We start from the raw sequence: 21,061 nt of genomic DNA on the forward strand, positions 1-21,061 counted from the left end.
TGGGAGTTCAAGCTATTATTAATTCTGAAGACTGAGGTTCTTTCCGTTAGAAACCTTATCAAATAGTTTGCTAAAAATTTAGACATCCAAGTTTGAAATTGTGGCCACAATTACTTAGATCCCTAGAGATGACCCCTCTGATCCTAATTGACAAGGAATTGGCTTAAGTTATCTTGATGCTTTCCAGGTAATGTTTAGACAAAGAATGTCTGCATTATTCTTTTCAGTTTGAAATTTGCAGATCTAGTACTAGGGAGGAAGCCTGGAAAACAATGACCTCCTTGTCAGAAACTCTGGTTTCAGTTGGGAATGGTCACTTGGCCTGTTTAGTTAATAAGCCCCAGAAACCTTCTGAATTAGAAAGAGCAAAGGATGTTAGTTTAGAAGGTCAGGGGGTTAAGAGTGGAAGAAGCAGTTGCACTCAAGGTCATTTTCTGAGCAAAGTTTAGCAGGACCAAATAAAGATAGGAAGAGGGCTCACAGGATTTGGGACACCTATGGCTTACATATTTCTACACTTCATCTTCTGTTAGTATAAATTGTCATATCTTCACTGGAACTAACAGAAATATAGTTGTTTATATTGGTAAAGACTAATGCCAAACCCTTAGATGACCTAGTGCTTTGAAATCTGCTGCTGAAAAACCTTTCAAAACTCTTTCAATTTTAAATTGAATTAATGGATGAGATCCTTATTTCCTGGTTCTAATTTATGTGGAATGCTAAATACTCTGTTTTACTAGGAAAGGGAAAATGAATTTTCTTCATCTTCTTTTTGTCTGCCAGATGTAGTGGAAAGCTTTTGAATTTAGTGTATACACAAAGGTCAGGGCACCAGAGTAAAACCTAGTATTGTGCCAGTGACATGGCCCCTTAGCTTCAGGACATGGCCCTGTTGGGGGTTCAGTTCAAACCTAAATGAGAATATATTCCTTTGAATTCACTCATTCTTCTTCTGGACATTTGGGAAAGATAACATGGTCCTCTGTCCCCAGAGACGAAGATCCTTTAAGTCTTCAATGACCATGCATCAGCTTGGTCCATCTGCCTGAGTAAGTCAATCTTAATAGGCCTGTGTTGTCTTCAGAGAAGAGCTGACACAGTTTGATTACTTTTATATTGACAGCTCCAGCTTCATTAATGCCTTTTGTTCAAGCAAATGAGGACTGCACAGTTCCTGAAAGCCTCTGTGAAAATCATTGATTTCTAGTGTCATGATAACTGCTTCATGAGAAAACAACTTTTCTGTATTAGTGATTATGGGGAGCGTTTCTAATTCCACAACCAAACTTCAGCAGTGTCCTGGCTTGATGGAACAAAGCAAGGCTGTGCATCACACAGAGCACCGCTATCTCTTCTCTAGCATTGTTCAGTTATTTGCTGTGAAATTTAGTAGGGAAACTGCCAGACATAGCTCAATGGACCTGTTGGGTTTTAAGAGCTGCTTTATCAACATCACTGCTCCTTGTCTGCTCAAGTGCACATTTGGAGACATCAATTAAATACACCATATGAGGTATTTATTTAAAAGTCTCTGCTAGTGGAACAAAACCTTTGTTCCTCACTCTTGGTCTATGAAATAAACTCTATGAAAGCTTCTTTGGCTTGGAGATTATTTTGTTTATGAAGACCAGTGTGTCCCAACTCAGATCCTCTACTCTCCTAGTGTAGGTTTGCCTGAGCAAGTACAAGTGGCTTCACTGTGTAAAGAGCTGCATTATCTTGTCTGAAATGAAGATATTGGGCTGAAGGGAAACATCCTGAAAATTAGATGAACCAGTCTGAATAGTATTTCATTTAGCTTCCTTCAGTAAAGGATAAGTTTGGAATGAGAAAACAAGGCTAATTTCTCAAAAATCTATTTTGATTCTCCAGGATCTTCTTGGTTCAGAGAGCCAGTTTTGATTCATAGATCCACAAAATGTCCATTAAAACACACATAAGGCTCTTCATAGAGGATGACTTTCACCCAAGGCCATTCTCAACTGTCACAGATGCTGAAATTCAATAAACTCTTTCTTTCTGAATTACATTATTTTACTCAGTAAAACATAAAGCTCTGTTTAATTATGTGAACAGATTTTTTTCCTGTTCATACAGGACCACATTTTTAAGTTGACAGATGATTAATGTTGCTTCAAAACTGTTCATTTCTACCATGTTGCTTTATCTAAAGCGAAGGGACTTGGGGACTGAGAACTCTGTTTCAGCTGCCAAGCCACATGCAGAATCTGACTTTTGGGAGACAGGAACTTTTCAAGGCAGCTGGTGATAGCTGGATAGTTTGGACAGAAGGTAATGTCACTTATGTTCCTAACACTCTCAGTCAGTGCTCAAATTCTGTGCATATGCATTCAAAGGTCCAGCCACGAAAAATCTCTATGGGGTGTTGGTTAGGAGTGATCTAAACTATTTTTTATTACAGACACAATATTAGTATGAAACTGAGTGATCTTGATTTTCCTCTCCACTGTTATTTGTGGGTTTAATCTGGTACCAGCCCAAGTACCACTCAAGAGCACCCTTCAAAATATAGTTCATAGTTATTATGTTACTAGCATCACTACTACACAATGCTGAATCAGGATCAAATTGCTCAGCAGTCTGTGGAATTAATGCCCAAGTGAAAAGGCTCAAACTCCCTTTGTTTTCAGAATAAGAGCAGCAAATTTTATTTTGGTTAAGATAACAATTCTTGTAGCAGTTAAGAAAACGTGATAGAAAGAGCAGGTGGCCAGCTAAAAGCCTGGCTATAGAGGAAAACATGGGTCAATTCATTCCTCTTGAAAAGGAATACTATAGGGAAGGAATTGTGATGATAACATTTATTTTTCTTAATGAACATGAAACTGGCAAACACTTTATTATCCACCTTGAACAATGCAAGAATTCATTTACTTTCCTATTAGTTAGGTCCCAAACCCCAAAAGGATACCTTGGGACTGGAAATCCCTCTAGCATTTTAGTTTGAGAAGAATGGAGTTTCATTCAGCTTAATGAGAGTACAGTAGCAGATACAAGGCAACACACAGAATTGCTGTTTATTCTGTTCATACATTCATATTACATTTCACCTATTGTCATGCTGGAGGCCCAGTGCAAATTAATTTGGCAGATGAATTTACGATGGCAATTTGCCTTCCAGTTGTATAATTTATTCACCTCAGAAATAATTTATTAACCTCAGAAATAATTTATTATATTCACCCTTAACCCTTTTTTTTCCTTTCTTTTTTTCTTTTCCCTTGGGATACTACCTCGGTAAATAAAATTTATTGTTTACACAGAGCTTGTGTGACTTCACAGTGGCTAGTCAATAACCTCAAGGGACAGTGTTGGTCACATTACTGGTCACTTATTTGGATGGATGATGGAGTGTCCTGGTCCCATCTGTACATGTATTACTTTCTTTTGTCTTAAGGGCACTGTTGGAAAGATTAATTAGGTCCATCTGCGGGGAAGGATCAACCTTAGGGGATTCAGGTAAATAAAATAAATGCCAAGGGGAAAAAGTGCTGAGGGGAATGTTTAGAAAATCAAACTGTTTTTCATATCATTAATGGGGAAATTACATACAGAAGGAGATTGAAAGAAAAGTAAAACTGCCCTTTAGTCTGGGTTATTTCAGCATGACCTGATAAACATCCTCTATTGCTGCTGTGATAGGATAAGGATCTATGAAGAGGATTAAAGACCATGGCCAATATTCTCAGTTTATATAAATCAGTGTAGCTTTATGACCTCAGCTGAGCTACCTTCACTTTATAACAGTAAAGATTTGAGTCATATCTCCTCTGGTGATACTGCTTCTATCATTCATTTGAGTGACCCAAGACATGCAGTAAACTAATCCTAATTCACATTCTGTCCACTTTTTTTTTTTTTTTTTCAATTATACAGTGTTATATTCTTTATGGGTCTTATGTCCACTGTCTTTTTCCCTTTCCTGTAATATTCTTTCTATATTTTCTTCCTCACTTTTTCTTCCCATTACTCCAAAAGGTTCAGTATGCAAACAAATCTAATAGCATGGAGCTAATTGTGATGATCACAGCTTGTAAAATAGAAATGCACCTCTTACTGACTTTTACATAATTGGTGTACATAAGCCAGGTGAAATTTTTTTGCCATTAAATTAAATGTCACTCTGTTGCTTTATTGGTCTAAATGGGTATCTGTACTCCACAATGCTGTGGGATTACAATTCACAGTATTGTCATAAAGCACAAAATAGAACAGCAAACAGACTGTTTTGCTCACTGAGTTTTAGCTGTCTTAAGGGACTGGAATATAAGAGTTGTTTTGCTTTTAAACTTTTGTTGGAGTGGTCAGGTTCCCTATGAGTTTGGAGTTCAACTCCTGCTGACTTTTAAATTAATTAATAAAGCCAGAGACACACAAGGACATATTTTTGAGCTAGAAATGGAAAACATTTGTGATTTAAAAGTAAAGAGAAGAAGCAGGAATATAAAGAAAAACATAATTCAAATGGCAAGGGAGGAATAGCTTTTGGTGATCAGTTCAGCCAGTGTCTACACTTGAAGAGCTACTGGTGAGAGTGAAGACATTGGTTCTGGAAATGCCCATGCCTGTTTCCAGCCAGTGCTGGCAGCAGTGGCCCCTCAGCCTCAAAGGACAATTCCTTTTGTGGTCAAATTTTGAGGTCTAATTCTAAACAGTTGGTGAGCCCACCGTATGCAGTGCTTGAAGGAAAATGCCTGTATGTATGTGTAAGCAGGGTCTGAACACATATGCATTGCCAGACAGAGCCAGTTAGACACTCTGGAGTGTACAAGGGATTTTGTTTTAGAAACTGTACTGTATAGCTGGATTGGTATCTCACCATCTCTAGATAAGACTGTCGTGTAAATAAAAATGTAATTTGATATCTATCTATTTAGGATCAGTAGCTCAATCTACTGCCATTGTGGGGCACAGCCTTTCTTGCCTGAAGGCACTTTTTCTTCTAACTTGTTACACTTTCTAGATGAAGAGTATTCTGAAGGCTCTTTCCTGGTCATCATGAAAAAGGTCAATGGACACAGTCCGACACCTAGAAAACAAGCCCTACATCTTAGAAACATGGCTACCATCTACTGGAATAGTTCTTCTTATCAGTCACACCAATGAAAGGATAGTTGTGGAAATTAAATGGTCCTTTAAAGAATAAATTGTCCCCCCTTAAAATCTTCAGAGATAATTTATTGTCTCAAGCAGATACTGGTGATTCCTCTCTGGTTTATCCTGCACATACTTATTATCATTTGAGGTAAGGACTTTGTCCTGCGAAGACTAAGTTGTATTGCTTCTACTGGGCTCCATGTATGTATATTGTGCAGGGTTCTGGAAGCAGCTTGAATCATGGTAGTATGTATGGTTGTGCAGTTGGAAGTTGAAATTGAGAGACTGAGCAGGGGTTTTCTTCATTCTTTCATAGCAATAGACAAACCTGGTATGGGTTTGTCAGGCCTGCAGCCTCTTATTTTTAAGACTTGGACATACCTGAAAGAAAGAAATCACTTGTGTGTCTTTTTGTTTTTCCCTAGGTGATTTGTATGTTTCTTTTGAATATATATATTTTTACATGATTGGAAATCTTTAAACAAAGTGTTTGAGATGGGGATTAATTCTTTTGACATTTACTGAAAAAATGTTCATGCTCTGTTGAGCATTTGTGGGTTTTTGTTTGGGGTTTTTTGTTTCTTTGTGTTTTTTTTTAGTGAAACCTTGTTATTAAAAACAGCTATTCCTGACTGAAATTTTCATTTTCTGAGAAAAATCACATTTTCCATCACAATATTTCAGTTAACGAACTATGCCAGGTCTCCAGAGCATCCTTCTGAATAGACAGGGGGAAAAAAGAAAAGGAGTGACTGTCAACAGACTCATATCTGGTTCTGTTCTATGGTTCTTGCTCAGGTAAATTTCTTCCTGGGATGAGAAATGAAAACAAATTTCAGAATATAGGAAGTACGGAATCTTGCCTGACATACAGCTAAAGTCATTCCCAGATATACATATTTTATGCATACCTCAGGTAACCATCTTGTCTGCTTTACAGAGTCTTAACAAGTGAAGAACAGTTGTGAATGTACTATGAAGCTGGCTCAGCAAGGAGCTTCCTATAATTAAAATACATCTGGCTCTGTTTGGAATGGGAAATCACAGACCTCTGAATATTCAGAGTATTTCCTCATGCACAACAGCATCAGAAAAAACCCATATGCCTTAACCCATCAAATTTGGTTCCCCTTAATCATGTGTATAAATAATCTGCAATAAGGAACTTTAACCTAGTACCTTTGAACTAAAAGTGGAAGATTCATAGCAAAGACAATGGAAATGGTCATGGCAAGTCTGAGCAGTGTGAAATAGCTTCATGTGAATCTCAAAAAAGCTGGTGACCACCATGGGTCACAAACCTCTGGTTCTTCAGCTATGTCCTTAAAATGTCAAAAGCACCACAGAGCAGGGAAGTAGTGTGCAGCTGTGCCTAGGAAATGGTGCAGACATTCTGTATGGCTTTGTCCTCCATCCTTCTCAAAGGGACAGACTCAGATCAGAAAGCAGTGGCAGCTTCCTTAAAAGTCTCCTGCCCTGGAAGAGGCTGCGCTCCCTGGCATCTATTTGGCCTGGTGGTCACCCAGATTAGCAGTCCCAGGGGCAGGTTGGTTGGTGTGCAAGATGCCAGGCTTGTGGGCCTGTGTGTGGGGAGCTTGGAGTGAGGGATGGGATGTGTTACTGTGCCTTGGCATGGGCCTGGTGAGGGCTGCTCTGATTTGGATCATCCCCTCCCTTCCCTGCCTGCTTCTGGGGCCTTTCAGCAAGAAGTTAAGGTCCACCTCAACTGTGGGACAAGTGACAGTCGGGCTGTCCTTGCTGGGAAGCCCGAGGAGGCAGCTGGCAGGCTGCAAGGCAGGCAGCCAGGGAGTGATGGATGGCAAGATGCATGGATGAATGGATGGATGGATGGCCATGGCTGGGGGGTGGCCGGCTGCTTGGCTACGTGGTGCTAGCCCCGGGCGGAGGGGTGGGGGGCCGGGTGGGTGTGACCCGCTCTCCCAGCTGCCGCCGCGGTCCGCCCCGCTCCCGCTCACAAGGTGCCTGAGCCGGAGACAGAGCAGCAGCGCCGCATCCCTGCCGCTGTCCGCCGCGCCTGCCCCACCATGCCCAACTTCGCCGGCACTTGGAAGATGAAGAGCAGCGAGAATTTCGACGAGCTCCTCAAGGCGCTGGGTGAGGCGCCGGGGAACCCGGCGGCAGGCAGCCCGGGGCTGTGTCCTGCGGGAAGGAGACAAGGGAATGGGGCTGCAGCCGAAGCCGCGCTATGGTGCCCGGGGCCTCCGGGACCAGGCACCCGGGATGGCTCTGTCCGCGGGCGGGAGAGCCTCCTGCCGGCGCAGGGGAAAGCTGTGAGCCCTGCCCGGGGCGCTGCCAGAGCCTTACCTGCGAGTGCCCGGTAGCCCTGCCACAGGACGCATCCGGGTTGCCGCTGTCCCGGCGGCTCCTGCCGCGCTCTGCCACGGGGATCCTGGCAGGAGCCGCAGCTGCCACCCGCGCAGAGCCCGCCGGGGCCACAGCTCCCTTACGGCTGCCCCGAGCTCTGTCACGGGGCTACTCGCGGTGCTCGGGTTCGCGCCGCCGCTGCGGTCGCCGCCGACCCCTCGCTCCGACGCGATCTGCGCGGTGCTTGGAGAGCTCAGCCCGGGGCATGGCTGGCGACCTTAGGCTCTGCTTCCTCCCCCACTTTGCCCAGGTGTCAATGCCATGCTCAGGAAGGTGGCTGTGGCTGCCGCCTCCAAACCCCACGTGGAGATCCGCCAGGACGGGGACCAGTTCTACATCAAAACGTCCACCACTGTCCGCACCACTGAGATCAATTTCAAAATCGGAGAGAGCTTTGAGGAGGAGACTGTGGATGGACGGAAGTGCAGGGTAGGAGGAAACATGGGACGTGTGTGTTTGTGTATGTATATGGTACCGAGTTTTTTTTATACGGGAGAAATACATATGCTGCTGGTGTACCTAGACAGTGCCATTGCTGCCCTTCACCCTCACCCTCGCGGACACACTCTTTGAGAGGATCTTGGTGGTTAACATGTCTCGTCCCTCATATGTCATTATCCCTCCTTCACGGTAAAATTGAAATTTGAAAACAGAGCATGATGGGTCCAAAATGCAGAGTTAAGTACCTTCCTGTCAGCTCCTTGGCTGACAAGGGTTTGCCCAGCTCTTTTTCCTTCCCACTCCTCTGGAGACCTCTGCTGCAGTGAAAGCTCTCCCCAGCCTGTGTCTCTGATAGGAACATGGAGAAGAGTGGAGCAAGAAAGACCTTGAGTTAGGATTTAGTGCACAAACCTGACATAACCTTTGTCCTTAACTGAATCAGCTGAATTCTCAAGAAGGACCCCTGAATGTTGGTAGTCTGGGGCTGAAATCCTCTTTCATTTCCTTGCAAGTGAATGTCTCCAGTTTGCTGATCTTTAGCAATCTAAGACAGACTTTCAGCTGGTGTTGTACCAGCCATAATTAAACCATCTCCTTGTGCAGAAGTGTGCTAGAGGGTGTTAATTGAGGTGCTTGGGGCTTGATTCCATGTGTGAGCCCCTGCCTCTCTACCTTTGTCACCACTTATTTGTCCATGGAAGGGACTTGAAGTCGGCAGTGTCTGATGTTGGCTTCTTGCTGGTGTAGATACCTCCTGAGGTGTGGGGTATTGGAGAACTGGGCTGTGATCATAGCTGTCTTTTGAGAAAAGTTATCAAAGGCATGAGGTAGTGATCCATTCCTCAGGCACTTATGTCTCCCACTTGCAATGGAAGTATGAATAAAGAGTATCAGAAGATAGTCCCAAATGAGAATACAGTTTTAAAAGTATGCTATAATGGTGAAATAATCTACTTTCCAAAATGTGATCTCTGCTAATTCTTGGGCCAGATTCTGAGACCATTTGCATGACTACAGATTCAGAACTTACTGTCTTGGGTGCAATTTCTCTGAATTTTAATTTGAGAAAAGGGGAGGCAGATTCTGGGAGCCAGTGACTGTTTAGAACACCCACTTGTTCAGTTGGATGAGTTATCATGTATTTAATAGTTTGTTCGGGAAACGTTGCTGGCTTTGTTAATTCATCTTGTTTGGCAAAAGTAGTACTTCAGTGTCTTCATGCATAATGCATACACAATAAATGTGACCCGCTTTCTAGAGAAGGATTTATTACTGCAGATGGAAAAACAATAATTTCAGCTGTGAGCTATGAACATTGGAAAAATCTGAAAGAAATGTGTTTTGTGGAGTAGTAAATTTTTTCCATGTGTTGTGAAATTATTTATAGTCCACTCTCAGGAATAAGTTGTGCTGCTGTGTGTACATAACCAAGATCTGGCCACAGAGTAGAAAATGACAGATAATAAAATAATACTTCAGAATGTAATTTGCAATATCTGGCAAAATTGCTGACTGGTCATAGATTTTGATACACTTTATGGGGTGCAAGGTTTCTTTCTTCCAACTAGCTTGATCTATTGTTCATACGGACAAAGAGTGAGTTGTGTAGTTGTAGAGCAAGGCATAGCTTCTGTAACTGCCTTTTGAGATGGCTTGTTGGCTTCAAAATCTATTGTTTAGAAAAATATACATAAAGTAAACAGCTCATTTAAAATCCAAGTAAAGATTGGGGTTTTTTTCCTTGGAAAGTCCGGGAAATGTTGACTTGCTGTGTTTATGAACATGTATATGTGTATATATATTTGTATATGTATATGATCACAGACTAATGAATGTCTCCCATGTGCTAGTTATAAAGCCATTACTTGCACATTCATCACAGGGCATCCTTCTGCACAGCTGTTCCATTGCACTGTAGAATAAGTTCAGTGCTAGAATGAAGAGTGACAGAGTCAGGGCTTGCCTAGTACAATCCTATGTATGGGGTGTGGGTGGGTTTTTTGGGGGGGGGTTGTTTTGTTTGGTTTGGTTTGGGTTTTTTTTTGGTGATGGTTTCATAGTCATTATTAAAATGCTTTGAAAAACGCCCAAGGGTATTTCAATATCCAGACCACAACCTTAAAAAAGTGGTATTGCAAATACTAGAACTCTAACAAAGTTTCTTTAATTCAGTTGTGATTGATTGTAGTCTGTTAGCACTGTGTGTTACAGACAGTTAACTTGGCACAGTGCCATGTACCATGAAAGGCTGTAAGTGAGAAATACTGCATTATTTATGACCATAACATGATACATAGCATTCTTTATGATTTTACACTAAGAGGACTCTGTAGTGATAAAAATAGCATGTCAGGTCAAACCACATGGTTAGAAAGATGATTGTGAATGCAGACACTGCATTATCACATGCTACTAAATTACAGTTTTCAACATCACAGAATCACAGAATTAACCAGGTTGGAAAAGACCTTTGAGATCATCAAGTCCAACCTATCACCCAACTCCATCTAATCAACTAAACCATGGCACTAAGTTCCTCATTCAGTCTTATTTTAAAAACTTCCAGGGATGGTGACTCCACCATCTCCCTGGGCAGCCCATTCCAATGGGCAATCACTCTTTATGTGAAGAAAACATTTTGTGATAATTGGGAGACTTTTAAATTTGGAACCAGGTGTGATTTTACACTGAAAAGACACCTTTACACTTGGCTTGATACCTATTTCTAAAATGCCCCCTCACACCTTAGTCTTAATTTCACCACTTTCCACTGATGTCTTTTTCCCTTTGCCTTTATCTGCCTATGTGTTGCTCCTTTACTGCAGCAATCATTCTCACTACTGCTCATTGTTGTCTCTCTGTCTCACGCTGCTGGGGAATATAATTAATGTTATTCCTAATGGTTTTCTTTCCTGCAGAGTTTGGCTACTTGGGAGAATGAAAACAAGATCTATTGCAAACAAACTCTTATTGAGGGAGATGGCCCCAAAACATACTGGACTCGAGAATTAGCTAATGATGAGCTGATTTTGGTAAGAACCTTGAACCCACTCAATACATGCACCATATTAACCATTTTTTGTTACCAAGTTGCATTACTTACTATTTTTCCTTACTTAAATCCATGTGCAAAACTCATTTTCAAACTCCTCTACAGTACAATCCATGCATCACCTTTCCCCCTTTACTTTTAAATGTGCTTGTTTGTTTGTTTATTTGTTTGTTTAAGAACAAGTATGCAGGTTCTTGCTTGCATTTTGATGCTATAACTTTTGCTGTGGTAGAATAATCACGAACAGGCCATTTCTGCTATGTAAGTTCATACCACCACCTAAGACCTTGCCTGATTTATTGCTGATTTTCTCTGGAGCATTTGACCTCATTTCTGGGGAACCTTCTTTTTATACATGTGCATAATATGTTGCTTCTTATCTGTGATCACATGATGTACAGCAGGAAAGGTGTGGCATGTTGTTAGTATGCTCTAATTTAATTCTGTTTATGAAGAACATATAATTCCTTCCCCAATTTCTGAATCCATTTCAGAATTGCCTTCCTGTGTTTCTTAGAAATACATGGATTTCCACATATGCTGCCAGCAAGCGTCCCTTTACTCAGTACTGTGTGACTTTCCATATGGCAGCAGGGTTACTGAAGGCATTCTGAGCAGTACCTCTGTGACTGCCTCACCATTTACACCATGAATCATGTGCAGTTTATTTATTTATATTGCACTTACTTCTGTTAGGGTTGAGTTCTCTTCACTGGGTGTTTCCTCAGCAGTCCCTCTACATTAATGAAACAATATCCAGAACTGGATAGACACAGTTTCTCTGAGTTACAAGAAGCACAGTTCAACTTGAGTTCAGAGTCATTTTATTGCACATGTTCTTACTAGTGAATTCCAGATAAATAGTTGATTAGACTGTTACGCCTCATCAGTTTGGGCATGGAAGACAGGCTGCTGGAGTGATGGGTAAGAAAACTTCAAAGCAAGGAGCTTTTATTTCAAACTATCACACTGACTAAACCTCTGTACTTTAAAAAACAAACAGGCTTCCCAGTGTTTCTCTAAAGCAGTTGGAGCTCTGTTATTAAGATTGCATCTGAAACAAAACCAGGGCCCAAATCTAACCAAGTATAAACAAAAAGCTTTTAAGGTATTAATATTATTCCAGACATCCTGGAACAGTTCACCCACCCCTTATGAGGAGGTGTATGTTGTTAGTGAAATCACACTGGCTTCTCTTGAATGAATACTCCAGGTCTGGATAATTTCTTTTGCTCAATCACTGGAACTCTTCATATTACCCAAAAACTTCAGGAGGCAAAATACTTTGATCTTAGCTTCACATTTCTGTGTAATGCAGTAGGCAGATACATATTCTCAACTATAGTTTTCCCAGCTTTCTAACAATACCTATTTTTTAGAAAAAAGAAAAATTAATTTAAGCACTAAACTAGGGAGGCAGCTGTTAGTTAAACAAAGCAAACTGCTCCAAGCAAAGCAAGAAAGCCAGTCGTAACACAATTACCTCCTGCAATGAGCAATGTGAACTTAACGCTGCTGGGGAAGAAGAATGAGGTTGGTCAAGAAACTAGAGTGACTCAAGCATTCTAAAGCCACATAACTTTTTTTTTTCTTTTTTTTTTTCTTGTGCAATGAAGTCTGTTGAGCTTTTCTGAATTAATTGATTTTTAAATTAGGATCTAAATTGGAAAAACTTCCTTCCTATTAAAGTATTTCCCATTATAGGAACTCAATCACAACTTTTGAGCAATCATTTTACTAGTTAATTTCCTTGCCATTAAAATACATATATTATTTCTCATCTGTATATTGTCTAATCTAATCTTCCAGTCATTAGGTATTGTGTATAAAAGAACCTAAATAATATGCCTAAAGTTTGCTGTTTCAAATACTTCTCTTAACAACACTACTCATGCCACTTCTTGGAACAACCTTCTTGTTAAGCTAAACCATTGGTAGACCTTGAGTTCTTCAACATAAAGCAAGCTTTGTTTGAATCATTCTTTGCTGCTAACCCCCTCCTGTTTATCAGTTTCCTTTCTAAACTGTCCTTTCCTCTAAACACCAGAACCACACACACCGTTCTGCTAACAATCACACTAGCACCTGATACATTGGTGATTTCATCTCCCTACTCCTACCTGAAACTATTCTAATTTATATGCAAAGACTTTGTTAACTCTTCTTTGGAAACTCATGCTCAGCTGATAATGATCCCAAGTAATTTTCCTGGTTTCTGATTCCCCAGACTGATCCTCTTGCCCTCTCCTCCAGTGTTCATTGGTTGTAATGTATAATTTTACCATGGCCATTATGAAAACATATGATGATCCAGAATCATTCTCTCTTTTACTATTTAGTTTGATATGCAGTTCCATTTTCCAACTCTGGACCATAATAGTCTTTTTGGCTTTATTAAGTATTAGGACATTACTTGGTCCTCAGGACAAAGATTTTCAAGCCCCTCATGACATCTGATGGCACTGAATGTACTCATCTTTTAAATACATAGGTATGCATGTTCAAAATCTTCTGACACTCTAAAGCTCAGCAATGATGTTTCTAGGAGTAATGATGGTGAATGTGATGTCTCTGGTCCTTTGGAGAAGTTCAGCTGGCCAAAATTAACCCTTCTGGAAGGCTGCAAAAGGTTCTATTGTTTGGAGGAAAATAGAAAAGGGAAAGGGAAGCTACATTTTCATTACTGTGGCCTTTAATTTTAGAACCACAGAATATTCCTTCCAGATCATTATTTGGGTTGTAAAGGCTACACTATATGAGAAGATTGGCTCTGGTTTGTTCTCCAGCTGTAACAGGGAACAAAGTATGACTAGGATCTCCTGGTTAGAAGACCCTGTGGTCCCTTTTGATCTCTTGCCTCTCAATTGTGTTTAAGTTTTTCAGCACTCCTGTGAAGAAAGATTCATCTTAGATTATTTAATTTTATGCCTGGAAGTTTTCACTGGATATGAGTCTTCAAAACTCCACTTACAACTTACTTCTTCAAAACCAAGATCACAGTCAGAAGAAGAGATCTTTCTTTGTTTTATCCTTTCTTCTCTCACCTTCTTTCAGCTTTGTTAGGGTACTTTAGGACCTGAAATTCCTTCTCAATCAGTTTTGCTGCCCATATTTCCTCCAACATTTAATAATTTCCATCTTCAGACTTCTCAAACTTCTCTACTTACCCAAGAAGTATTTCTATTCCTATACTCTTTCTGATGTGCTTTGGTAAGCTTTCCCTATTTCCATGCTGGCAGCGAGCCTTAAATAAGCAGAAGGAAGCCACGTTCTTGTGAAGTTATAGATGTCTGCAGCAGTTCAGGAGCTCTGTAAGGCTGATACTTATTCTCATAGTATCTGTTCCTGCTTCTTTGGATAAAGAAATCTAACAAAAAATCTCGAGTCTCTCTAGCTATTGCGTGCATTTGCAGAAGAAATTAAGAAAGCTCATACTCCAATCTAAATTGTTAGATTGAGGCATGAACAGAAAAAATGCTTGGGGCAATAGGCAGGGGGTAGGGAATGAGTTTTACTCTGCTAATACTGGGTGCACATAAATGTTGGAGCTTTGCCACATAATTTTGATCTAATATGCTGGATTGCTTAGGGGTCCATTTGATTATGACACTTTCCTAGTGGAAGGATATATTTTTCTCCTCAACACAGCATGCTAAATAAAATGCATTTATTATCACATATAATGGAAAAAAAACCAGTGTTGACTTGTCATGACTACCACAGAGCTAAAATGAAAACCATATTACTGTATAATTACCAGAAAAAGAATTCTTTATGTTCTTCAAGATATTCCCTTGGAGCAATACAATGGTCTTCTATGTCACATCATGTCCTCTGGTACGCAAATGCTGGGAACAAACTAGTCACTGAAGGTTTTCTTTACCTTCAGGTACCAGTTAAATTTGCCTTTCATTCTCCTTAGGTACCTGCAGTGTGGAGAAGATTACTCTTATTAGTAATGGAAATAATATTTGGCTTATACAATGGCAGATGTAGGTCTAAATTCCTGTTAGAAAAGGAATCCTTTCAGCTGTGTAAGGGAAGAAGGATGAAGCTCTGTGTTGTAGAAAAAGTGCAGTGAATGTGTTAGAACGTTGCAACTACATCCATCAGTGCTGTTTATTCTAATCTCATGTGATGCTCTTGCTGGGATTTCAGTGATGCATTTTTCAAAGTACTGAACAATGTAGATAAGAAATGACAGGGAATATGCAAGCAAGGGAGGGTGAAAAGGGTAGATCCTCATCGAGGTCCACATTTGTTTGCCTTGACTGTATCTTTAGATTATGTTGTACTTTAAGACCGTAAAGCACACAGAGAGACAGAATAGCTGTATTTACAGCTCCACATTCATGAACTATACTTGGATAGTTGAGCAATAAAGATCAGAATAGAAGACAAAAATATATAGTTCCTTTACTTGTCTGAAAATTAAGGTCTGAGATTAAGACTATTCTTATATGCTTTTCTTTTCTTCTATATGCTACAATGTTTTTGCCGTTGCTGCCTGTTTTTGTCAGGGACATTAATGAGCTATCAATCACTTGTGTAAGTCAGAAGAACAAAAGGTCTGCTCTTTACAAAGTTAAAGGATGCTGTTTCCAAATGTGAGCTATTCAAATCAGAAACATTTATATTCAGACTTGATCTGCATTGCTGCTTTCATGGCACCTTATGTCTCTATAGGTTTTAGTTTAATCTGTAACACACAAACATTTAAAAGTGGATGATTACTGAAGAGGGGCTTTAAAAACAGCCTCAGACCACATTTTACACAGTTCACCTATCACACAGGGATTCTCAGAATCAATTATAGCAAGGGTCAAAGATCAGAACATTAGGGGGGTTTCAAGCATGGTTTCTATTCTGTGTTACCTCCCCAGAAAAATCACGCTGTGGTTGATTAAAACTGGTGAACTGTGGAGCCTAGATGAGTGAGTGAACATTTTTTAAATTATATGGCTGGCTTTTAAAATTAAACATAGTAGGTGAGAAAGGTCACTGCGAGTTTATAAAGATACTTTGCAGCCAAATGCTGCGATTTTTGAGGTGCCTAGGCCTTTCATCAAGCCTAAGTTTTTAACTTTTCTATGGTTTTTGAAGTTTTTCAGTTATCAAAAGGAGAGTTTGCTCATACTGAGGTCAGTGGCAGGGTTTGCTGCTGACCTTGTTAAAGCAGTCATGATCAAAGTTCATAAGCCTGTAATAATGCATGGAACTAATGTGCTGCATGGACCTCATGCTTTAATTTACTATTTACTATGAGCAGATTTACAGGGGGCTTAGGGATCTGCTGCCCCTGCTAGTATAGCCTGGTCTGGGTCACACATCCCAAACCTGTAAGCAGAGAAAGAAGTCAAAGCCATTTGCGTCTTGGAAGCATTAGATCCTGTACATACTCTCTTAGAATAGCAGATGTAGTTTGAATGTTTGCTGGGTACTGGCTTCCCAGACTATGGAAGGTACCATTTTCTCATGTTCTTACCTCTGTAATTAATTTGCTGCCTGACTCTGGGGAATGGCAGTTCTCAAACACAAATACTAACATTTAGGTACCTTGATAAATTACTTGACTTTACATAGTCCTGTTGATTGATATCCTGCAGAGTGAGGTTCTGTATAGGGTGATTTGCTATTAATACCCAAGTTTGAAAGCTGGGTGCTACACCTTCTGTGACTACATCTCTGTAATGATCAAATTCTTCCATAAAATGTTATGGTAGTCAGAAGGAGAAAGGAAACAATGCAATATGCCTTTATTCTGAAGTTTTATATCTTTATCCTGCATAATGTAGAAGTTTGTGCATGGGCAAAGCCTTTTCTGAGGAATCTTCGAAGTAATATTTTCTCTTCTCCGTTTGTTTGCTGATGTATTCTATGTGCATGGACAAAGCCTTTTCTGAGGAATCTTTGAAGTAATATTTTCTCTTCTCCATTTGTTTGCTGATGTATTCTATCTTCCTTTTGCAAGGAGCTTTGCAGGTTAGTCAGTTCTGAGCAGATAACGGGGGTTTTGCATACACTGGCAGAAGTAATCTTCCTCAAGTGATTGTTTCAGTGACAGTCTTCCTAATTATACAGTGTGCCTTCAAAAAGAAGATTTACTTATACAGTAATGTATTACTGCCCTGTAATTCTCCTTTAATCTCCAGTGATGTCAGTTGTCATCAGATTTTGAGTGAACTGGGAAAGGTCAATTTATTGGATTATACTCCTGTGCAGGGCTTTGTTCACAGTGTGCTTTTGGACTCTTAGCTACAGATTACAACAAGCCAAGTGAAGAAAACAGTTCTGTAATTTGCAGTGATTGCACATTTAAAATCCACATTTAGATAGAAGCCCTGCCTTGTAGCATTTTGTATGATGAGTGGGACCTTTGCAAGCCAGTGAGAAGGTAGTGTTTGAAAATCCTGCATCTTCTCATTAGATTTGGATTGCAGTTTGGTAGTGTTGCACTTTTATTTTTTGTTCTCTGCTGAAACTTCACCACCAAATAGCCAAGGCTGCTTGGTCTTTGTCTTTATTAGGACATCCTACTCCTTTAGGTCATGGAAATCTTTAAAGTCTGCTTGTTCTGACAGGAACTATGACTTCTTTCCCATCTAGAATTAGAACCATGGACACTAAACTGCTTCATCCTACCCTGAATACAAGGATTTTAGTGTGAAGGATAGAGGACTAGCAGCCTTTTGATTTGGGCTTAGCTGTACTTTAGATATTTCTGTGAGTAACCACAAGAGAAGGAATGCAGCAAGTTTGGACATCTTCCTCTTTGCTTTGTTTAGCAACATTTAGTGGAGTTTTATCAACAATGCTAGGAAGGTAGGGAAACGCCTTTTACATGTCTATATTTAAACCATGTACATAGCCCTGACAGTCAAAGGCATTTATTTGTGTTTCAGTATGGAATTAGGTTGCTAGCCATCTGAATGGGTATGAGGTATAAAATCTAAGTGCTAAAAAATGCATCTCATTCCTGGAACAGGTCAGAGGCCACATAACAGAAGTTAAGTGTTCAAAGAAAGGATGCATGGCTGTTTGAGAAGGTACCAGTGGCTACATGGTACTCCAGAGTAACTGTAATTGGGGTTTCCATGCATTTTATCTCATTATGATCTAAACTGAAAGATGTGATTGTGTTAAACCATAGTGATTTTCCAGACTGTGAGACTGGTGTGTTGCAGAGAATGACAATCCTTGTGTATAGCATCTGATTGACAGTACTGTGTATTGGGGTATGTCCATGTTTTCTGCACTTAATTTTTATCCTGACAGGGCAGTTTGAATGCAGTCCTTTGCAAGAGGTTTTCAAGAGCCCAGAAATCCATATGAATGTTGGAAGTACAAAACAAACAGCCATTACACTTCGTCCCAAGTGTACCAAGTTGTGACTCTGTGAGTGCATAACAGTCAGTCCTGCTGCCTCTGCAATGCATTCTGGAGGCAGCTATGTAACTGAGCTTTCCCAGGAAGTTACAATTTCTTTTTGCTTCCTCCACAAACGTATATCTTCATTTTCACACTCCCTCCTGCAGCTCTTGCAAGCAAGCAGCCAGTCAGACTACGCTGAGCTTTTAGGAGCAAGCTTTGCTCGGTCTCAGAACTGGACACTTAGAATTTCACTCTGACCTACAGTGGCACCTTAGGACAGACCTGCAGTATGGATCACATCTATTTCAGTCTGTTCTTCCCTGCAGTGTTCCCTCTCAGTACAACTATTGACCTGTTGTGAGAATAACTGCTGTTGCACAGGATTAGGGAAGAAGGTTATTGTTAGTTTCCCCAGAAGAACAGACATAATTTTACTAGGGAGGTTACAAGAGTTTTGGCAATCTGCTGCTGCAGCCTTTCTCATTAGAACTGGCTAATGTGGCATGCACTCACATCACAATATGCGGCTGCATAGCCGTGCAGCTCCAACTGTCAGGCTGCAACCATGCCAGCTCTTGAAGAACACTCCATAAAGACTGGTTTGCTATTATTTATGATCTATGTTGAAACAGCAGCAGGGGTTCCAAACTTTGCTGTGCTTTGCAGTTCCTGAATGTACCATGGAATGACAATCACTGTCACAATGGCCTTCCAGTCTCCACAGACAGCCTCAAGCCCTGAATGGAATCAGCCTTGACTTGCTTACTCTGGCAAAACTCCTGCCAAAATAGTTTCACCTTTGTGTAAAATTGTGGAAATGTTAGAGGAAGCCATCGTAAAGGTATTTGCAGCTGGTGATGTGGGCAGAAGAGAACTGTCTGCATCCTTTAATGTTAATTCTCAGACATTTTCATGTATAAGTTAAAAATGTTTATAAAGATTGATAGGATGAGCTCTTCATGTGCATAAACCCAAAGCCTGTATTTCCAAAATGCTAACAGACTTTTTGCTATAAAGTGAACAGAATATAAGCCAGAGTCAGTTTTAAAGCCAAGTCCTTTCAAAGAGGTGCTGGCCAAAACAGGTGTAGAAATCATTTAGCAAAATTGAGTCCAGCTGAATGTTCATAACACACTAGGGTAGTTCTTAATTATATTTTTCAGTGAGATCTTGGCATTTATTAGAGCCAAACATCCCACCTCACACAACTCATTAGTGGCAAGCTCAAGACTCTGTCAGTGGACCTGAAAGTCCACAACATGATGTTTTCTTTGCAGTCTGTTTCCTCACTCTTGCACCTATTACTTCCTTCATGTTTAATTGCTTAGATTTTAGCCTGACAGACCTGAAACTGCATACAAACACTTGGGGATTCAGGAGGCTTTCTCAGATAGATGCCACAATCACTGTCTTGCCTCAATGTCCTGATAATCTGTACTGCAGTACTGTGGTAGAGTTGCTTTTTAACTGCAGAAGTACAGAGCCATTTATAATGGCTATCTGCAATTCTGTTCCAGGCAATGGTATGACATCATGTAACACCAGCTCTAAGTATCTGGAAAATCCAGGTTCTCTGCACAGCTGAATTTGGTATAAGAAACAGGATGATAATAGGACACAGTCTCCAGTAAGTCAGGGACTTTCAGAAGTTGATTAGGTGGTGTTGGATGATAGGTTGGACGCGATGATCTTGAAGGTCTATTCCAACCTGGTTTATTCTATTCTATTCTATTCTATTCTATTCTATTCTATTCTATTCTATTCTATTCTATCATAATTAACAAATTCATTGGTTAAGATCACAGTACCCTGAAAGAAGATTGTGATTGACACTATTCACATCACAGCCTGGCAGAGGGAATTTTGGTATTCCAACATGGTGACTCAACAGCAGCATTATGTTTACAGGGTATATGCATACATTTTCCCAGTCTTCAGCAATGCTGCACTGACTTAATTTGAACTACAATCATTTATGCCTGCAAATATCAAAGAAGACCTTTCACACATGCCATCTGAATTCCACCCTCAGCAATTCCAGTTCAAAGTGCTGCCCCTGTTTTGAAATGTAACAATAGTACATTCCAAATTCTTTTCCTTTTCTCAGGTTTATTTATAAATGTGTGTCAACAAACTATAGAAAAAGGAATTTCTGCATCATTTATCATTCTGAGAAAACGTATCGTTCATGGGGAAAAAAGTTTCTTACATTGCACTCCTCTTTCAAAATGACTCCTTTCTTTATTCTCATCTGTCAAAAGACAGAGGAAAATGTATTTCTGCTGTAAAACTAGGTACTATAGCATTTAAATGTGATGTTAAATGTTTGCTGGTTCCATCTCTTCTGATTGATTTCTATTTCTTTTCCAGACCTTTGGTGCTGATGATGTTGTGTGCACAAGAATTTACGTAAAAGAGTAAAAGCAATTTAATTCTCTTCTGGGATGAAGTGGAGAACTGTGAAAATCCCCAGTATAATGAGTATCTGTGTGTGCTGTTACTAATGCAGTGTTGTATGTGACCATGTGTGTTATATCTGATCCCAGACCCTCTCTTAAGTGTATTTTGTTTCATTTTCCATCGCAGACATTATTCCTTCCCACTTCTATGCCATCATTTTCTGTGTCTGCTTTGTATTTTGTAGTTGCCACTTGCTATGGTTTCATCAATTATTAAACTTATTGGGCCTAA

General features: G+C 40.2%; 1 protein-coding gene across 1 annotated transcript; it reads left to right on the forward strand.

Moving 5' to 3' along the window:
* The first annotated feature begins 7,086 nt into the window (after positions 1-7,086).
* CRABP1 (cellular retinoic acid binding protein 1) lies at positions 7,087-21,061 on the forward strand. The gene is made up of 4 exons (XM_068144371.1): positions 7,087-7,236; positions 7,757-7,935; positions 10,866-10,979; positions 20,741-21,061. Exons 1-4 carry the CDS (start codon positions 7,167-7,169, stop codon positions 20,789-20,791), a joined length of 414 nt encoding a protein of 137 aa, XP_068000472.1. The 5' UTR covers positions 7,087-7,166; the 3' UTR covers positions 20,792-21,061.

Source organism: Melanerpes formicivorus, unplaced genomic scaffold (assembly GCF_026170545.1).
Source record: "Melanerpes formicivorus ecotype bairdi unplaced genomic scaffold, bMelFor1.0.p_v2 SCAF_10, whole genome shotgun sequence".
Taxonomy (NCBI): Eukaryota; Metazoa; Chordata; class Aves; order Piciformes; family Picidae; genus Melanerpes; species Melanerpes formicivorus.